Source organism: Schistocerca serialis, chromosome 2 (genome assembly GCF_023864345.2).
Source record: "Schistocerca serialis cubense isolate TAMUIC-IGC-003099 chromosome 2, iqSchSeri2.2, whole genome shotgun sequence".
NCBI classification, from domain to species: domain Eukaryota; kingdom Metazoa; phylum Arthropoda; class Insecta; order Orthoptera; family Acrididae; genus Schistocerca; species Schistocerca serialis.
This window is the reverse complement of record NC_064639.1, coordinates 398,824,525-398,845,094: the sequence shown is the minus strand read 5'-3', so window position 1 is coordinate 398,845,094 and position 20,570 is coordinate 398,824,525. Positions and strand designations below refer to the sequence as shown.

General features: G+C 39.1%; 2 protein-coding genes across 6 annotated transcripts in view; both read left to right on the top strand.

Moving 5' to 3' along the window:
- The window catches only part of LOC126457226 (uncharacterized), a 204,656-nt gene extending 191,057 nt beyond the window's left edge, over nucleotides 1–13,599 (top strand). For 4 of the 5 annotated variants that reach the window (XM_050093354.1, XM_050093355.1, XM_050093352.1 and 1 more), the window contains one exon: nucleotides 11,579–13,599. In XM_050093354.1, the coding sequence (XP_049949311.1) occupies nucleotides 11,579–12,268 (690 nt within the window). In that variant the 3' untranslated portion in view covers nucleotides 12,269–13,599. The remainder of the gene's footprint in view (nucleotides 1–11,578) is intronic. The other variant, XR_007585451.1, reaches the window with a different exon arrangement.
- Nucleotides 13,600–19,452: 5,853 nt separating this feature from the next.
- On the top strand, nucleotides 19,453–20,151 carry LOC126456019 (uncharacterized). Its single transcript, XM_050091775.1, has one exon. The coding sequence runs from the start codon at nucleotides 19,453–19,455 to the stop codon at nucleotides 20,149–20,151; it is 699 nt and encodes a 232-aa protein (XP_049947732.1).
- Nucleotides 20,152–20,570: the final 419 nt, after the last annotated feature.

Genomic DNA, 20,570 nt, shown 5'->3' with positions numbered 1-20,570 from the left:
GAGGTTTTAGGTAGGGAGGCAGGTGATCGGCGTGAAAGGAAGTGCTCCATCGCAGCGAGGCCCTGGACGTGCGGAATATTTGTATATAAGGAAGTGGCATCAATGGTTACAAGGATGGTTTCCGGGGGTAATAGATTGGGTAAGGATTCCAGGCGTTCGAGAAAGTGGTTGGTGTCTTTGATGAAGGATGGGAGACTGCATGTAATGGGTTGAAGGTGTTGATCTACGTAGGCAGAAATACGTTCTGTGGGGGCTTGATAACCAGCTACAATGGGGCGGCCGGGATGATTGGGTTTGTGAATTTTAGGAAGACGGTAGAAGGTAGGGGTGCGGAGTGTCGGTGGGGTCAGGAGGTTGATGGAGTCAGGTGAAAGGTTTTGTAGGGGGCCTAAGGTTGTGAGGATTCCTTGAAGCTCTGCCTGGACAACAGGAATGGGATTGCCTTGGCAAACTTTGTATGTGGTGTTGTCTGAAAGCTGACGCAGTCCCTCAGCCACATAATCCCAACGATCAAGTACCACGGTCGTGGAACCCTTGTCCGCCGGAAGAATGACGATGGATCGGTCAGCCTTCAGATCACGGATAGCTTGGGCTTCAGCAGTGGTGGTGTTGGGAGTAGGATTAAGGTTTTTTAAGGAGGATTGAGAAGCAAGGCTGGAAGTGAGAAATTCATGGAAGGTTTGGAGAGGGTGATTTTGAGGAAGAGGAGGTGGGTCCCGCTGTGACGGAGGACGGAACTGTTCCAGGCAGGGTTCAATTTGGATAGTGTCTTGGGGAGTTGGATCATTAGGAGTAGGATTAGGATCATTTTTCTTCGTGGCAAAGTGATATTTCCAGCTGCTATCGCACTGTCCTGGTTAAAATTTTTATTTTATATAATACTGGGTATTTAAAATACTTTTGTTAATGTAAGCAGCTGATTTTTTAGTTGTTAATAGCAGGAGTGACTTATTTCATGTCCACATTGTGGCAACTTCTACCTGTGAGCCTCTTAGCTTGATGCCACCTTCAGCACCTGTTTCCTCTTACAGCCCTTAGTGGCGTACAGTGTGCTATGTCATGTAGCTATAATTTTTACCGGCAAGTACCATTGTTGTGTTAGTTCCAATACCTGTAATTTGTATACAATTTTAAGAAGCTATTTTATATGATAAGAGCATTTTGCTCATTAATGTTTTTCATGTGTCATTACATACAATATAGTCACCTCATAAATTTGTTTGGTATAATAACCATCTATTCTTGGTTTCGCTCTATGTTAATGGCGTTACAATCCTTACAGACAATTGATTTTAGTTTTTCTGATAAAGACACCCATAGTCGGTGTCAAAACCTGGTCAAGTTAAATCTGTTATAATGCTGTTATAATGTGTCACGAAATATTATCACTGCGTGTACTGCAGTAAAGAGTTAAAATATGCTAAGTTTTGTGGTTATGAGACATTTTTGTTTAATATAAAGTCATCTGCACAATGATGCACAATGAGATCAAGCAAATTAATGGAAACTCTGTACCAGCACTCAGAAACAATTAATAACAATGGATTATTTTCTGTAGTTGTAAGACAGTCAGACTTGGTATATTGTAGACGACCAACAAAGGCTTTCCGAAGAAGAATTAGTCATTAACATTTATGATGATGTTATGGAAGACTGTGAAGATCACTAAATTGAGGTGGTAGTGCTCTCATGGCAGGTTACATAATATCCTGGATGAAATTTGGACACCTAAATGCTCAATAGGGGACACATTTATTGTCTTGAAAACAGAAGGTTGAGGAAAGTTATTTAAAAACCATATTTGAAAGGTTGCCACATAATCCAAAGAATTCCGGCATTGTTCTATAGTTGTAAATTGAATGTGGACCATTCACAACAACCTAGAGATGAAACTAACATGAAAAATGTGGGTGAAGAGAGTGAAAATGTACAATAAAAGCACTGCCTGTCGGGGGAAAAATCTGACACCATCTGTTCTGACAACAAAAGTATATGAGCTTGGTATAAAAATAGTTCTCCACCAACCTTATTCTCGAAATTTGGCCCATTTCAGTTTTCTGTTTTCAGATCTCAAAGTGGCTCGGAAATGAGTAGGTTGGTGATGTCAAAAATGAATACCATGTTTGATGTTCTTCACTTCCCGGATAGCTTTACACTCAATACCGTATGTACGTGTGCTAAAGAAAGTATGTTCCTATGAGGTATCCAAATATGTTTGCAACTGGCAGGATGGAGTGCATATTCCTGGCTACAGTCATGTATAGACACTGAAGTAATATTTCCAGTGATCTGTGGGAGTGTATTAAGACTGGTGCTCTTTGTGGACAGTTTATATGAAGAGTGATGATTCAAAATTGTGTTGAGGATATCGCAAAAAACAGTTCAAATTTTTCAAAATAGCACCCATGGGTGTCAGCACACTGATACCAACAAGTTTTCATGCTTGGAAGGTACCCTGCGACTCATTTTCTGGAATGTTCTTAAAACAGCAGCTTGAAGACTTTTTGATATCTGTTATGATCTTTGTTATGACCTCATGGTGTTGATCTTTGAAGGCTCTCTTCACTCAGAGAATAGGAAAAATGCCACCAGGCCACATCTGGACTGTAAGTTGGCTGGGGGAAGCACTGTGATGGCATTCTGGGGCAGATGATCACTGATCCTAGGAAGTTCTGGTATTACGTTAAATCAGTAAGTGGCTCGAAACAGCATATCCAGACACTACGGGATGATGATGGCATTGAAACAGAGGATGACTCGCGTAAAGCTGAAATACTAAACACCATTTTCCAAAGCTGTTTCACAGAGGAAGACCGCACTGCAGTTCCTTCTCTAAATCCTCGCACAAACGAAAAAATGGCTGACATCGAAATAAGTGTCCAAGGAATAGAAAAGCAACTGGAATCACTCAATAGAGGAAAGTCCACTGGACCTGACGGGATACCAATTCGATTCTACACAAAGTACGCGAAAGAACTTGCCCCCCTTCTAACAGCCGTGTACCGCAAGTCTCTAGAGGAACGGAGGGTTCCAAATGATTGGAAAAGAGCACAGATAGTCCCAGTCTTCAAGAAGGGTCGTCGAGCAGATGCGCAAAACTATAGACCTATATCTCTTACGTCGATCTCTTGTAGAATTTTAGAACATGTTTTTTGCTCGCGTATCATGTCATTTCTGGAAACCCAGAATCTACTATGTAGGAATCAACATGGATTCCGGAAACAGCGATTGTGTGAGACCCAACTCGCCTTATTTGTTCATGAGACCCAGAAAATATTAGATACAGGCTCCCAGGTAGATGCTATTTTTCTTGACTTCCGGAAGGCGTTCGATACAGTTCCGCACTGTCGCCTGATAAACAAAGTAAGAGCCTACGGAATATCAGACCAGCTGTGTGGCTGGATTGAAGAGTTTTTAGCAAACAGAACACAACATGTTGTTATCAATGGAGAGACGTCTACAGACGTTAAAGTAACCTCTGGCGTGCCACAGGGGAGTGTTATGGGACCATTGCTTTTCACAATATATATAAATGACTTAGTAGATAGTGTCGGAAGTTCCATGCGGCTTTTCGCGGATGATGCTGTAGTATACAGAGAAGTTGCTGCATTAGAAAATTGTAGCGAAATACAGGAAGATCTGCAGCGGATAGGCACTTGGTGCAGGGAGTGGCAACTGACCCTTAACATAGACAAATGTAATGTATTGCGAATACATAGAAAGAAGGATCCTTTATTGTATGATTATATGATAGCGGAACAAACACTGGTAGCAGTTACTTCTGTAAAATATCTGGGAGTATGCGTACGGAACGATTTGAAGTGGAATGATCATATAAAACTAATTGTTGGTAAGGCGGGTACCAGGTTGAGATTCATTGGGAGAGTGCTTAGAAAATGTAGTCCATCAACAAAGGAGGTGGCTTACAAAACACTCGTTCGACCTATACTTGAGTATTGCTCATCAGTGTGGGATCCGTACCAGGTCGGGTTGACGGAGGAGATAGAGAAGATCCAAAGAAGAGCGGCGCGTTTCGTCACTGGGTTATTTGGTAACCGTGATAGCGTTACGGAGATGTTTAATAAACTCAAGTGGCAGACTCTGCAAGAGAGGCGCTCTGCATCGCGGTGTAGCTTGCTCGCCAGGTTTCGAGAGGGTGCGTTTCTGGATGAGGTATCGAATATATTGCTTCCCCCTACTTATACTTCCCGAGGAGATCACGAATGTAAAATTAGAGAGATTAGAGCGCGCACGGAGGCTTTCAGACAGTCGTTCTTCGCGCGAACCATATGCGACTGGAACAGGAAAGGGAGGTAATGACAGTGGCACGTAAAGTGCCCTCCGCCACACACCGTTGGGTGGCTTGCGGAGTATCAATGTAGATGTAGATCATGAAGTGGGTGTCACTTGGTGCATTGCCAAGATGCAGCTTCAAATTGGCAGCAATGATTGGACTCTCTTTGTTGATCGTTCCCTTCAATCTTTACACCACTTCCACCTGAAAGCACCTGTGATGACCTCTCCCTCGGGCACAAATTCATGGTGTCAGACATTGAGCTCTTATGACCTGCTGACTCAAGGCCCCCCCCCCCCCCCCACCTCATGTCCAAAACACACTCACCCTCACCCCCCCCCCCCCCTCTCTCTCTCTCTCTCTCTCTCTCTCTCTCTCTCTCTCTCTCTCTCTCTCTCTCTCTCTCTGCCAATAGTGTGGCTCAACAGTTCTACACGCCTACACACCAGAAATGAAACAGCTACTAGAACAGTAAAATAGAAGACTGTGGTTCTCTGATTTCATTTGCCAGGGAGAATATGGACAGTGTCGTTTGTCAGGTAAAGGGCATTATCCTTTGTTGATCACCTTGCACAAGGTAAAGCAGTAATGGGTGGCATAATCCGTATCACTTCAGGCAGGGGGGTTACCTTCATAGTCTTGGATGTTATTGAATTTAGCATATGTTAAAATTCAGGAGTAAGTAAGAAACACGCATTTTTTGTTTTCTCCTAAAAAATTCCTGCCCCCCGAGATACAGGCCTCCAAAATGACATTGCGAACACCATTTTGAAGATGCGAATTTCAGAAAAAATTTTAAAATGCTTTATCTCTGTAACAGTTCTAGTTCTTTTGTTAGGTTTTTTTTTTATTTTATTTGAAAGATAATTGCTTTATGATTACAATGGTCTCCTCCGTTTTGACATATCTGTCAAAGTTCTTTTACTGTCACCTTTTGAATGTTTTTGTAATTTACTAAAAAAAATGTTTTTTTCAAAAATGCCAATCCAGAAAAGTTAGATTTTTTCTGTTGATTTGTAGTACTATATTCTCTGTAAAGGAGGGTTTCCACTTTTAAGCTGGACAGGTTTTATTTTTTATGTCTTCACTGAAGTTGTTTCTTACTAATTTATTTGTTACAATGTCTATTTTATTGTCTTTGTTGCAGTTATCTTTTTTTTTCACTTTCTCTGTTGCAGTTATTTCTTTTCACTTTCATTGTTGCAGATATTTCTTACATTTTGTTGTAGTTTCTTGTCAGTTTCTTTGTCGTGGTTGTTCATTGCTGGTTTCTGTATTGTAGTTGTTCAGTGCTAATTTGTTTACTAAAAGGGTTTCCAAGAAATCTGAGACCGTCCAGTGAGTTCTGTTGTGTGGTGAGGAATTTGCCAGTTAACACAGTTGCAGTGTGTTTTCTGAAAAGGACTGTTTGAAATGTCTTCTGATTGGAGCCACAGGAGAGTGAAGCGTGCTGATTATTTGCATATCCATAAAAGAGTGATATATAAAACAAACAAAAAAAGCAGACTTTGTTCAGGTTGAGAATAAGTGTTCCCATTTGAAGACTCTGTTTCAAAGTGAAGATGTTTCCAGTGACGACTTTTTGTGTTCTAAATGTTTTGACAGAATAACAACAATGATAGTATCTGAACAAGGTGAAGCATCCCATGGTGCAGATGATGCAGATTTTGCATTAATAGAGGAGGAATTAAATACCCTGAATCAGTCAACTACGGAGGCAGGTGTTGGGAGCTGTTAAGAAGCCATGGTCAGTGAAGTCAAGGTCATAAGCTCTATGCATCAAGAAAGTGCAGAGAAATTACTAAATCCATGGATGAATACACTACAGCAAAACTGACCACACTCTTCAAAGTAGAAATCCCATCTTCAGAAGAAAATGAATCAAAACACTCTTGCACCTGTTGCCAGGAATTTTTCACAAATATCAATTCAGCTGTCGAATATTGTGCATCCTACAGTGAAAATGTGCAAGGTTTGGAGAGATAAATGACTTGCAATATTAAAGAAACTTATGCAATTTGTAATAGCAACTATAGAACTTAACATATTGGAAGATCCAAAGTTTATGCACTACGACCTAAGTGGGTAGTTCCACACCCACCTAGGGATGTCCGTTTATGTGTGTACCTGCACAAATTTTGAACTTTGTGTGGTAACTTTGAAGAACTTACTGGAACATGTAATATATGACACCTTAGTTGGGCATGTGAAGTCATTAGTAGCCTGTGACTTCATGCGAGAGACTTCTTTGTTTCAAGAATGTGGTGACTGCCGTGGAAAGGGATGACTGTCTTTACAGACACTTGGCCTTGAATATGTAGCAGATAACTCTGCAGAAATTACATATGCAACATGGGAGGAAAATAAACTAATAAAGAAAACTGTTGCCTTTAACAGTTTCATTGGTGTACTTGGTAAATCGTCAGTGAAAGCAGTAACACACCAGCATCTGAAGAAATTGAAACAACAACACATTGCAGAAGTGAAGGGGTGTGTACAGGCTGAAGAACTATGTTCATTGCTACACTGTGATTTTGCTGAGGACTGGTCTGTAATTCTCCTACAAGAATTACAAGGTATCAATGGAGTAGTGACCAGATTTCAATTTTTACAGGAGTGACACACAAGGGTGGATCAAATATAAATGGGATTTTATTTTTTATTTAAATTCATTTATTGAAAAACTCAAGGCAATTATAATTTATTCTTCCACATAGTCTCCTTTGGAAATGCGTTGGTCCCAGCGTATGGGCAGCTTTTGATGCCCTCATCATAAAAAGAACTGGGTCATGTTACCAGTCAGTTGCACACAAAGTCTTCCACACTCTCATCATCTTCAAATCATCACCCTCCTAGAGCTTCTTTAAGCAGTCCAAATAAATGGAAATCGCAGGGCAATAAGTCTGGGCTGTAAGAAGGATGATCAAGTGTAATCTAGTACAATTCCTGTAGCTTGGAGACAGTTAGAGCTGCAGTATGGGGTTGCAACATTGTCATGGAGGAGGATGACCTGTTGAATTGATTGGTCTCGTCTTTTGCGGTGACGTGCAACTCTCGCCTTGTTCAATAATTCGCAGTAGTAAGCAGCATTGATTGTGCGTCACTCATGCAAAAAAATCAATTAGCAAAATGCCTTGCTGATTTGGGGGGGGGGGGGGGGGGGGTTGAAAAAACCTTGCCAGCTGACAGTTGAGTCATGGCTTTCACTGGTGCTGCCTCCACAACTCCTTACTGGCTTGTATGGATTTTGGAGTGTAGTGGTGAACCCATGTTTCATCACCTCCTTCCGCAAACCTTGCTGTAAGCCTCCGACAGACCTCCAAACGTCTCAACTTCAATCTTCAGTCAAAAGTTTAGGGGCCCAACTGGAACACACTTTATGGAACTCTAGGTCATTTATGATGATTGCTTTACAGCTCCCATAACTGATTCCAACTTTTTGGGCAATTTCTGACACTATCACTCGTCGATCGTTATGAATATTATCTTTAACCGCACAAATGTTTTTGTCTGTAATGCCGGTCTGAGGATTTCTTGTCCTTCCATGAACTTTATATGCCAGGCAAACACACACCCCCTTGATAATGCACTGAACTGTGCAGTCAATCTTGGGCAAATTCCTGCCGCTGTAATTCCTTCACAAGCAAGAAATTCGATAATTATGCATTCCACAATGGAGGGATACACCAGTTGCTCAGATATCATGAGCGTTACTGACGAAACGGCAGGAAATATCTAACAACACACTCTCCTCACTTGTAACAGTCCGCCTAAACTTAGCAGAAGTGTGGGGCCAGTCCTACCAAATGTTGATGTTCAGGAACAAAAATCCCATTTATATTTGCCCTCCCCGCTTGTATTTTCAAAACAAGACCAGAAGTGTAGCAGATATAAGTGATAACACAAGACATGACTCAGCACATGCTTTGCTAGCAATGCACAAAATTCTTCAACTGCAAACAGGGGCCAAGCAGAGCATCATCATTCCTGATGTTTGAACTGAGTCTGTCGCTTGTGCCAACTGACTGGGTATACAGTGCTACTGGTCACGGGAAGGGCCTTGTGATGGTGTAGGCGGCCTGCTGAAGCACCATGCTACAAAACATAATCTTTCCAGACCATAAAAAACTGCGATTCAGAATGCTGAGGATTTTACGAGATTAGTGAAATCTTATACATCCACAGCCCTCATTCTTTTGTCGAAAGAGGAAATCGAAGAATTCTGTGAGCAGAGAAAAGAAGAATGGTCCAAACTAACTACTCCTAGGAAAGGAATTCAGAAGACACATTTTTGTGATGGGCGAACTCATATTGCACGCACTTTAAAGAGCAAGAAAGGAGAAATTTCGTTTGTTCGGCCATCACCTCGGAAACAGCAGAATAATATTCGGATTCACAACCGGAGAAGGGGGATGTTTGTGGCATGTGTGTGTGACTGTGACTGTGACTGGTGAATTGTAGTGATTATAGACACCAGTTATGAGTTAAACAAAATTGTAGTAAACTTTATGCTACCACGTGGACCAGCTGCTGGATATAGGTTTCCAGCTCAAGCATAGCAACAATGCCATCAGTGCTCACTTCCTGTTCACAATGTTTTGAAGATTGTAAGTGCTCCAGTTCCTATTGATTCAACAGGAAGGTATCACTCTATATCAAAGGAAGATACTGATGCAGTGGAAGAAATTTTTAATTCATTAACTGGCTACTTTCAGTACAAAACAGAGTGCACAGAAATTGTATAAATTGAAACCTTTTAAATCTTTGCAACTTTCACATACATTTTGGTACTATTTAAAATACTTGAAAAATGACACTCTTACTCAACTTTCAAAACTAAAATTATGTTAAATAAGGCTATGTTTTGATTTTTATGAGCCTGTTATGTGATAATAAAACAGCCATGGCAAAAATTTCAGCTATCTATAAAACCTGTTCAACCTAAAAGTGGAAGCTCTCCTTTTCATGGAATGTAGAACTATATGGTACTAATCAACAGAAAAAAATCAATTTTATGGGTTGGCATTTTTTGGAAAAAAAAAAAATTCTGTAAATTATAGAAAAAGTTAAGAACACTATAGTAAAAGAACTTTGACAGATAACTCCAAATGGAGAATTTCTTTGTAATCATTAAGCAATTATCTTGCAAATAAAAAGACTAACAAAATATCTACAACTGTTTCAGAGATAAAGCATTTTAAATTTTTTTCCAAAATTCATATCTTCACAACGGTATGTGCAGTTTTATCTTTGCAGGGCTGTATCTTGGAGAAGAAACTTTGTTTGGAGAAAACAAAAAAGTAGGTGTTCCTTACTTAGTCCTTCATTTTAACATATGCTAAATTCAATAACATCCGAGACTATTAAGGTAAGGTTTTTTCTTAGCTTGCCGGAATTGATAAGACGAGTGAATACTTTGCAATAGTTGTGGACCAACACCATGCAAGAATACATGAGGTTCCTGCTGGATTGGGGGAGGGGCAGGGGGTGAAGGAAAAAGATTAATCTTCATCCAGGCATAACACCTGTCCACCAAAGTAGTTTTACAATGGGGTACCTCAAGAATTTGAAGTAAAATTTGTTGGAATTTTTATGCTGTTACCAGATTAAGCCACCTCTGACCCTCACAACTGATGGAAATGGGAATAAAAGTACATATGGGTGTAAACTTGTTAGCTAATATTTGAAGGGCACAGGCAGAATACGTCCATATTACCTTTTGAAAACAACTGATAATTTCAAACCTGAAATATAGCGAAATAAAAAGTCTATAGTGTAACAACAGATCTTATGAAAACAACAGTATTAATAGTTTCATGCATTGCAATGTCGGGACAGGCAGCACGTTATTTGGATACTGATGCTAGTTTGTCAAGGTAGGGTGACTTATTCTAAAAAGTCCCCTCTCCTCTGCAACCTTTAAATTGCTCAAAAATTGTCTTGCATATGGAGATTACTTTAAATTAATTTAAGGAATACATTAAGTAATTAATTATCATTCTCTTTACACACACACACACACAGAGAGAGAGAGAGAGAGAGAGAGAGAGAGAGAGAGAGAGAGAGAGAACAGTACCCCTATTTCCATGCTAATATAACAAAATAAATATTCCCTGCCCTCTATCCTCACTCTGTATAAGGTGCTGTTTCCTTTTTTAACTTACGTCATTTCATCACTGTCTTGTTCAATAATTTTCGAAGTACAGCATCATACTGTATATTTAACCACAAGAACCATTATTCCTTTCATGCAAAAACATCGACATTAATTTTGCAATCGGAGTCTTTAAATTTGCTTACAATATAATTGTGTGTTTGGTAACACAGTGGAACATAAATTTTATTCGGGTTGCTTCAGTAGCAAGCATTTCATAACAACTTTGTTGAGGCTTTCATGGCAGCTTCTTGATGTGCTGTTTGTTATCTGTATTTTGTAACTCATCTTTATGCAATTGTTACTCTGACATATCATTAGCATGTAGGTGTGGCATTGTCAAAAGTCATCTTACATTATTGCTGGCTTGAGGTTATATCTTCCCATGAATGCATTGTTGGCATGCTTTCCAGCTTCTTCCATCCTACTAATTTTTACTGTAGCCACTTGTGCTTACAAGATGTTGGGGAAAAAAAACTGTCAATAAATACCAGAGAAAATATAAACAAGCAGCACATCATAACACCTTTAATACTAGAGTTATTTTAGCTGTACTTGGAGGAACATGCTTTGTTTCTAGAGCAATTTTAAAGCAATGTTGTTTTACATGGCAAATATAAATCCATATTACAGTAATGGTGCTAAATGTTGCAAAAAATTGAATTCTGCACTATAATTTACTTTTGACTGCCAAACACTTAACTTGAAACAGACTGCCAGTGATGAAACAGGTGACTAATCATAATCAACTAATTTTGCAGGCCATCAGTTTAGGAAATAAATTCTAAATTACAATTAGATGTGATTCTGCATCAAGTACCAAGAGTCAACAATTATTAAGCACACTGCCTATCACACACAAATGTAACCAACATATTTTCTGTGGCCCTTATTGGGTTCGTGCTACACTAAATCTGTCTTATACTACTGATGATATCTACTCCACGATTTAAAAACTATGGAATAACTGAATTGCAGCAGTGTTCCCACTCTCCCATTCATTATTTTTTTCTTTTTTACTCTTTTGTACAGTTTAGTTTGTGGGAACAAAATTTATATCAAATAGCATGTCCACACTTTTAAAAAAAAAAAATAGTATGAATAATTCTTTTCTGTTGTAATTATTACAGATAGTGGAAAGTCCTGGACCACAAGTTGGACATGTTGGTCAATACATTTTAGTACAGAGAGCAGGTGTGGATCAGCAGCAACATGATACAACACATGTAATGCTGAACAGAAAGAATGCTCCTCCACGTGCATCAAGTGCGCCACCATCCAATAACCAGAATCAAATTGGTGCATGTGGTATCGTTAGACCAGGAAGCAGTGGGGGCAGTACTACTACTGCTGGTGGAGGTATAGGCAGAGGCCGCCCAGCCAGTGTTGATGTGGATCAGCAAAATGGACCATCATCTGAGTACTTGGGTAACAATTACAGTGAACAACAATTTATGGTACACTGTCCAAACCCAGCTATGCAACCTGTCACTAGAAGAGAGAGGATGCAAGATAATCCTAATTTAGCTTATGGTGATGTAGCATCAGACGGTATGTTGCAGAGTTATACCATAGTACCCAGCAATGGGGAAAATATGGCATATCCTATAGTTGGACAATCTCAGATTGTATTACAGGGTGGTGTTAGGGCCCATGTTTCTAAGCAGACACACAATAATCATGTTTCTATGAACAGAAATGACACATCTCCGTGTGCTTGCAATTTGAAAGCTATGATAATATGTAAGAAATGTGGAGCCTTTTGCCACGATGACTGCATAGGACCTTCACGCCTTTGTGGAACTTGTGTTATTCGATGAATGATGTGAAATGTGGAAAGCTTATCTGTTTTTGTGAGAGATTTTTTTGCAATGGACAAAAATTGCTATAGCCTACTGAGTTACTCCTGTGACACATATGCACACTTGTGAGAGTGGCTTGAAAATTTTTTCACGACTGATTTATGTGTAATGTACTTAAGTCTTGTGAAAGAGTGTTCATTATACAAATATACACATTTGTATTGTTGAGAGGGAAGTAGCATTGTACTTTGTGTTTGTCTTCCATTTCTGTATTTCACTATCATTCTTTTACTGTATATTCTTCTGTCTCACCTGCAAAATGGCTTTCAATGGGTAATTCCTTTAATGATGTTAAGAGGGTAAATAAATTTTTACAATGTGATGTTGGTAAAAATGTTTTAGAGGTTTTATATGCACATACTATGCTGCCAGCTAAAATAAAATTTTGATTGTAATTTAGTTTTCTTTGTTTAACTGCTGAGTCTTATATGAAATTGACATGTTTTAGCTTTATATATTTTTTATTTAGTTCTTTTAACCATTAATTCTTTTGCTACATTTATTGTAATATTTGTATAATATTTGCTCTCTATTTGAAGTACTTTCCTGAATTTTGTAGTAATTTATTATGCATTTTTAAAAGTATTTATTGTGTTGTATACACATACAATGTTAATTGTTAATATTTCACAGAAAATGTAATTTTAGTTGTAACTTATCAGAACATGAATGTTCATTTTCTCATATCCTTCACTATGTTCACTATTGTCATTACTATTGTACAATCACCATTCTTACGTGTAGTCATGTCCTGTAATGATTTTGTTATGACACATTGTTAAAATAGTCCTGCAACTGTTTTACTGTTTGGAGATGCAGTTTATGAATTTTGTCTGCATAACAGTTTGTTATTTATTTATTTTATGCACACACCTATATCTATGTTTGTTTTCAAGTATGCTGTTTAAATGTTAAAAGATAGTAGAGTGGGAATAAATGATGTGACTCGTGTAGAAAACAGAATTCAAAAGCAGTGAGTGATGCATATGCAACTCACGTTGCTGTTACAAAAGACTGTAATGTTTATTAAAAACTATTCTTGTATTCTATATTTTGTTGAAACATTTGCTTTCAGTGAAAGTGAAAAAAAAAAGCAGTTACAGATGTTCGCTTAACATAGTCACAGAAAAAACTGGAAGTCAGGAAGTTATTGCAGCTTGAAGCTGTTGTTCTGGAACCTAGTGTGACAACTAACAGCATACTGCATAATGATACACAAAATGTGACATGTATCAGTCATATATTACTGACTGTAAGCTGATTTTGAAACAAAAGGTGCATGACTCTTATTTGTGTTTTGTTCTTGTATGATATTAAATGGGTATAGTGTTGAAAGAATCTTGGAAATATGTGGAAGCCATCAGCCTTTGCCCTTCTGTGTCACTGTCTGTGAGGATAGTACTATTTTTTGCAGAGGTTACCATGGATTACACTCATATAGGCTGGTCATGGAATAGTGTCTTTCTTGCATGCTAAATTCTATGCTTTAACAGATACACTTTTTTCGTACCTCTGTGACTTAAAAACAGTAAGATTTGGAAATATTTTGTTGACAGATTTTTAATCAGTGGCTTTCCATTTTTCCCTTGTTTTATTCCAAAATTCTTTTACACTGGCCCATTTTCTGTTTTTCCACCCCACTCCATCTCCCAGCAGTTAAAGATTTGATCTAAGTTAGAGCTCATCTTCCCTTGCAGTTTTTTATAACTGCAGTTCAAGATTAAAGTTGTTTTATATTAAGTATGAATATGTATTACAGCCTCAGTGTGTGAGTCTGATATTTTTGTGCTTACTCCAATAGAGGTGGTACATAGGCTGAGACACTCAACTGTTATTTATATTTAGTATTGCCATGATTATCTGAAATTACTGAAAGTTCTTTAAAATGGGTCAGTTTCCAGTATCCTCCCCCATTTATGTCTAACATAAATTGTGCTCAGTCTGTAATACCTTGACAACAAGATGTTAAAAACCTTAACTATCCTTTATCTACATACATGTAGGAAGTAGGGCGACCGGTTCTTTGACTTCATCAAACAGTGTGTCAAAGTAACTTGTCATGATATGATATATGTTGTATCTATTATGCACACATTAAATGAATTTTAAATTTTCAAAAAAGAAAAAAAAGATTGCAGTTAGATAAGAACAGACACTATAGGTGAGATTTCCTTGCATCAATGGACGGAATGAAGTAAAGGAAATCAAGTAAAGCCCCTAGTGCCTGACAGGGCACCATACAGTTTTCAGATCATAATTTGATTTCAGATCATAATTTGATTTTGCATCCCTGTTCACCAATACTGTAGTGTGGTGTCAATGATGCTAGAAGAGTAATCCACTCTCTCTACACAAAACAGAAGTGCATTGAAGAATGATACAAATGACCAAAATCAGGAAAAATATAACCCAGAGTTGCTCATCACTGGTTACATTTGTGTACAGAAAAAGAAATGAGAGGAGTGAAGGACTATCTCAATTCTTTTAGACCTTCTGGCTACAATTGTGTACATTGACTTTTACTATGCCTGAGCCACAACAGAAGTATTTTTTCCCAGTGGAAACCTGAGGTATACATTTGCAAATGTTCAACCTTTCCATCATACACAAGTGCTGCAAACTGCTGGCCATCACTATTAAACTGTGAGCAAGTCAGTGTAGCAGAGCAAGCAGCTTGTGACCACCAGAATACACGGATGTAGTTGATTTGCTATATTCCACTGTATAATTTAATATTGTTGTTGTTATTTTGCATGGTAATTATTGAATGATCATTTCACTATTCATTAAAATGAGAATATTTCATAATTAGTTATTTAAGTCCATAAAATGAAGCCAAGTGTATAAATTATTTTGAAACTGGCTATATATTTTTTTATAAATCTAAAATCATTAAAGAATCACCTGAGAGTATCGCCACATAAAGAATTTTCCTTCCTCCAGAAAAAAATCGGGTCTTAACGGGTGAATGTGGGAGTTGTTCACCCTGACGAGAAAATCAGTGTAGCACAGTTCACTGACGATAGTAATGGTCATCAAAATGAACAAGAACTGACTCAGATGTTTCATAAACTAATTCTGTAATATGCATATAAATGAAAAAACTGAAGGTAACTGTGTGCATAATTGATGGGCATGCTGCACAGTTAAATTGTAGGTAAACAATAAATACAGATCAATGCAAAAAAGCAATAGCATCGAGGACTCCTCTAGGCAAAGGATCTTTCTGTAAAAAAATTACAGCTACTAACGTTTGAAAATAAAAATCAGTGAGTGGAGACTGAATTGATATGGCACGTAATGCGTCAAGAAGGCCAGATCACCAGTCAATGGTGGAAGAAGACATCAGAGGCAACAGATGGAGGGGAAGACCACAGCTGCGATGGATTGAGAGAATCAGAGAGGATGCGAGTATGATGGGACTAGCTGGAGCAGAATATGTGGACTAAAAGAAGATGTAGGAGGCTGACTGGTGAGACCAAAGAATGACTGGAGTTGTGTGGCCAGTCTAGTAAGAAAGAAAAATTAATGAAAATTTGTGTTTGGAACACAGCTCTTTGAGGGTATGAAACACAGACAATAAATGAAATTATTAGAAGCCTTTGAAGGAATGGCAAAAAGTAGTGTGTAGGGCCACGCCTAGATAGGTGTATGTAAAGGCAGATTGTCAATAATGTGGGATACAGCAATTATGCTGAAATGAAGAAAGCTATCGGGAATAAGAGTGCTGCATCAACTTATTATCAGCTTCTATGTGGGACCGATGACCGTAGCAGTCTGGTCCCTTTAATCCCACAAACCAACCAGGTTCTATGACCAAAACACCACACTCGTGTTCCATATCAGATAATTAATATTTTGTCTGTAATTTATGTATCTAAATCTTAAACTGTCATGCTGAACTTTCCATACACAGCTATAAATACCGGGTGCATAGAATTATAAAGTCCAGCTACTCACAGAAGTCCAGTGTGGGCTGTAATTGTCGTATGGCAGCAGACCTTGGTAGCTATTCTAATGCATTAGTGGGGAACTGATTTATGCTGGAAAAAATTCAAATTTTGGCCACCACATGCAAACCTGTGCTTTGAATGCAAGAAAGACGTATAGAAATGTTCCGTATGTATTTGACAGTAATGGGACATTGGTAGAAAAGGTCAAAGAAGTGTGAAAGACAAATGTTGATTTCATTATTAACCACTTCTTACACAATTTGTTCAATATGAGCACAAGAGACTACGATGAAATGCTACATTTGTAAAACGGTGTGATTAACAGTTGCTTGCAACAGCTCCGGTGGAATCTGAGCAACATTTTCCTGTATACTGGCTTTCAGATAAGGTAGAGACTGTAATTGCCCCCTGGTAAATGCGTTCATTTAGATATCCCCAGAACCAAAGTGTCACCTGGTTTTAGATTAGGTGATCTTGCAGGCCATGCATCTGGATGACCTTTGGAGATAACACATTCGTGGATGGTTACATTAAGCAGATCTTTCACTAGGTGAGTAACATGAGATGTTCCCCACAGTTGCGCTCTTCCAAAACAGGAATTACATGCCGTACAAGGTCTCAGTAACATGCAAATGTCACAGTACTCCTGACAAGCTTTCTGGAAGTATACACTTCAAAGAAGAACAGATTGAGAATAAAAGCGTTTGTGAGTCCACACTACACAATCACATAAGGCGAGTGCAATGGCTCTTCATGCGCAACATGCATTTTAACAGTATCCCAAATTTGGCAGATCTGTGTATTCAGTGAACCCTGTAGTGTAAAATGTGCCTCATCATCAGTCCCTTCACTAGGGAAGACGAATGGAATATTCCAGAATTTGAAACACGAACAGCTGCTAGCATGGGTTTCTTAGAAGTAGATACCTTAAGGGTTGCGAAGCAACTCAAATCGCTTGATAAGGGCAAGTCTTCAGGTCCAGATTGTATACCGATTAGGTTCCTTTAAGATTACACTGATACAATAGCTCCCTACTTAGCAATCATATACAACTGCTTGCTTCCGATAGATCTGTACCTACAGATTGGAAAATTGTGCAGATCGCACCAGTGTTTAAGAAGGGTAGTAGGAGTAATCCATCAAACTACAGACCTATATCATTGACGTCGGTTTGCAGTATGGTTTTGGAGCATATACTGTATTCAAACATTGTGAATCACCTCGAAGGGAACGATCTATTGATACGTAATCAGCATGGTTTCAGAAAACATCGTTCTTGTGCAACGCAGCTTGCTCTTTATTCGCACGAAGTAATGGCCGCTATCAACAGGGATCTCAAGTTGATTCCGTATTTCTAGATTTCCGGAAAGCAAGCGACTTCTAATCCAGCTGCGGGCCTATGGGGTATCGTCTCAGTTGTGTGACTGGATTCGTGATTTCCTGTCAGGGAGGTCGCAGTTCGTAGTAATAGACGGCAAATCATTGAGTAAAACTGAAGTGATATCAGATGTTCCCCAGGGAAGCATCCTGGGACCTCTGCTGTTCCTGATCTATATAAATGACCTGGGTGACAATCTGAGCAGTTCTCTTAGGTTGTTCACAGATGACGCAGTAATTTACCGTCTAGTAAGGTCATCCGAAGACCAGTATCAGTTGCAAAGCGATTTAGAAAAGATTGCTGTATGGTGTGGCAGGTGGCAGTTGATGCTAAATAACGAAAAGTGTGAGGTGATCCACATGAGTTCCAAAAGAAATCTGTTAGAATTCGATTACTCGATAAATAGTACAATTCTCAAGGCTGTCAATTCAACTAAGTGCCTGGGTGTTAAAATTACGAACAACTTCAGTTGGAAAGACCACATAGATAATATTTTGGGGAAGGCGAGCCAAAGGTTGCATTTCATTGGCAGGACACTTAGAAGATGCAACAAGTCCGCTAAAGAGACAGCTTACACTACACTCGTTCATCCTCTGTTAGAATATTGCTGCGCGGTGTGGGATCCTTACCTGGTAGGATTGACAGAGTGCATCGAAAGGGTGCAAAAAAGGGCAGCTCATTTTGTATTATCACGTAATAGGGGAGAGAGTGTGGCAGATATGATACACGGGTTGGGATGGAAGTCATTAAAGCAAAGACGTTTTTCGTCGCGGCGAGATCTATTTACGAAATTTCAGTCGCCAACTTTCTCTTCCGAATGCGAAAATATTTTGTTGAGCCCAACCTACATAGGTAGGAATGATCATCAAAATAAAATAAGAGAAATCAGAGCTCGAACAGAAAGGTTTAGGTGTTCGTTTTTCCCGCGCACTTTTTGGGAGTGGAATGGTAGAGAGATAGTATGGTTGTGGTTCGATGAACCCTTTGCCAAGCATTTAAATGTGAATTGCAGAGTAATCATGTAGATGTAGATGTACAGTGCGCTGTTTGTCACACACTGTCTTGTCAAATGCAGTCAAAAGAACCTCATACTTTATAGTAAAGAGTAGCCTGAGATCATCATAAAATTATGGAATAGAAAAAAATTTTTGCTGCTAACAGCAGCCTGCAGCTGATCTTTTATTGGCCCCAGTAGTTGGCTCTATTGGTACATAAACACATACCACAGATCGAGCAGGTCACAGTCTGTAGGTGTTGTAGCAGTTATATGGAGTGGTGGTGGTTTTTTTGGCAATGCTGTTGAGTCCTCCCTCCTCGTACCTAGCTTGCAGAGGGGGGGGGGGGGGGGGGTTAGGAATCTTGCAGTGCTGTGTACTGTAGATAGGTTATAGGTTGCTGGTAGTGGCTGATAAACTTGTCTTCTTCTGCGGACCATTCCTTGAACGATGAAGACAGTACAGATGTTTAGTTGAGGAACTTCAGTTGTTATCTGCATTGGTTGAGAATGGGGCATCAGGACAGCCAGTCAGAAGTCTCCAAAGGGTGATGCTGGTTTTCCTGTATTCTGAGGTGAGACAGACTGTAGTGGTCCCTGAAATGGGATGGTGAGAGCTGGCAGCACCTGACCCAGATGGTGCAAGTACAGCTGATTTCATTGGTAGAACATTTGGTACCAGTATGTTGCAGCTACCGCCATCTGATGAACCATTATGGATGTCTGTATCCATGTGGCTCAGAATTTGCATACTGTATTTACTCGAATACTTGGGTTGCACCTTAACAGGAAGGACATAAAACTTCTCTGCAGAAAAATGTGGAAATGCTGCATGAAAGTACCAAAAAAAATAAATTACTCACCCAGAACAGTTCAACTTTCAGTATCTCAGCAAACACCGCCATATGCAGCAGCTCAACTTCCCAAAATTACTGCAACAACTCAACTCCCAACAGTGGACCCACTATTAACAGCATTAGCAAATTCACCATCATCAGCAAATCCAAGAGAGCCGACACCTGTGGCAGCATTACCAGGATTAATTGCTGACTCAACAGAGATTTCACCAAGGGCAGCAAAACCTGAATCAACTGAAGAAAAATCATCCTCATCAGAAGTGGTTGCAACAGTAGTACTAGCATCAACAAATAATGTTGCTCCAATGGTCATTCAAGAAATCACTTCTGAATCCAGAATAGACCTACCAACAATTTCAGAAGAAGATCGGGGGATATCATCACTCCCACAAGCAGAAGAGGCTTTCCCAGCATCACCTCAGGAAGATATACTGGCATCAAGAATGGTTCCAGAGCCAAAAGATGAAGCGTCATCAGCACCCAGAGTATCATTTGCAGCTGTTGCAGAACCATCAGAGCAGCTAACAGACAAGGATTCTTCACCAACCCAAGGAGAAGTGCCACCTGCAAGGAGAAGGATACAGAGGTCCAAAAAAGCCGCAGTTCGTAGTGAGGATTTTTTATGGTATCATCACAAGGAAAGGAGAATTGTATCATAACTACACCTCCAAGTAAGCCTAATGTTAATACTTTAAGAGAGACTAACCCAATCAACCACCTCAAATCTCCAGCCAGTGCTAATAAATTTGCTGTTTACCATCAGAACATTCAAGACTTATTAAGTAAACTAGATGAACTATCCATTAACATTTTAGATAAGGACTTTATTAATAATGCTGATGTAATCTGTTTTAGTGAACACTTTATGAAACTTGGTTGACACACACTGCAACTGAATAACTATAACCTAGGAGCTCTTTACTGTAGACATTCTTTAGGTAAGGGTGGAGTGGTGATTTACGTTAAGAACAAAATAGCTTATAGATCTTTAGACTTGAGTGAATACTGTATTGATCAACTTTGTAGAGTTGTAATCTGTACTGATTTCTCTGAAATTACTGTCCTTTCATTTTATAGG

Bases quoted from the DNA above. Each gene is read 5' to 3' on its own strand.
- LOC126456019 (XM_050091775.1), top strand. From the start codon at position 19,453: ATGTGGAAATGCTGCATGAAAGTACCAAAAAAAATAAATTACTCACCC.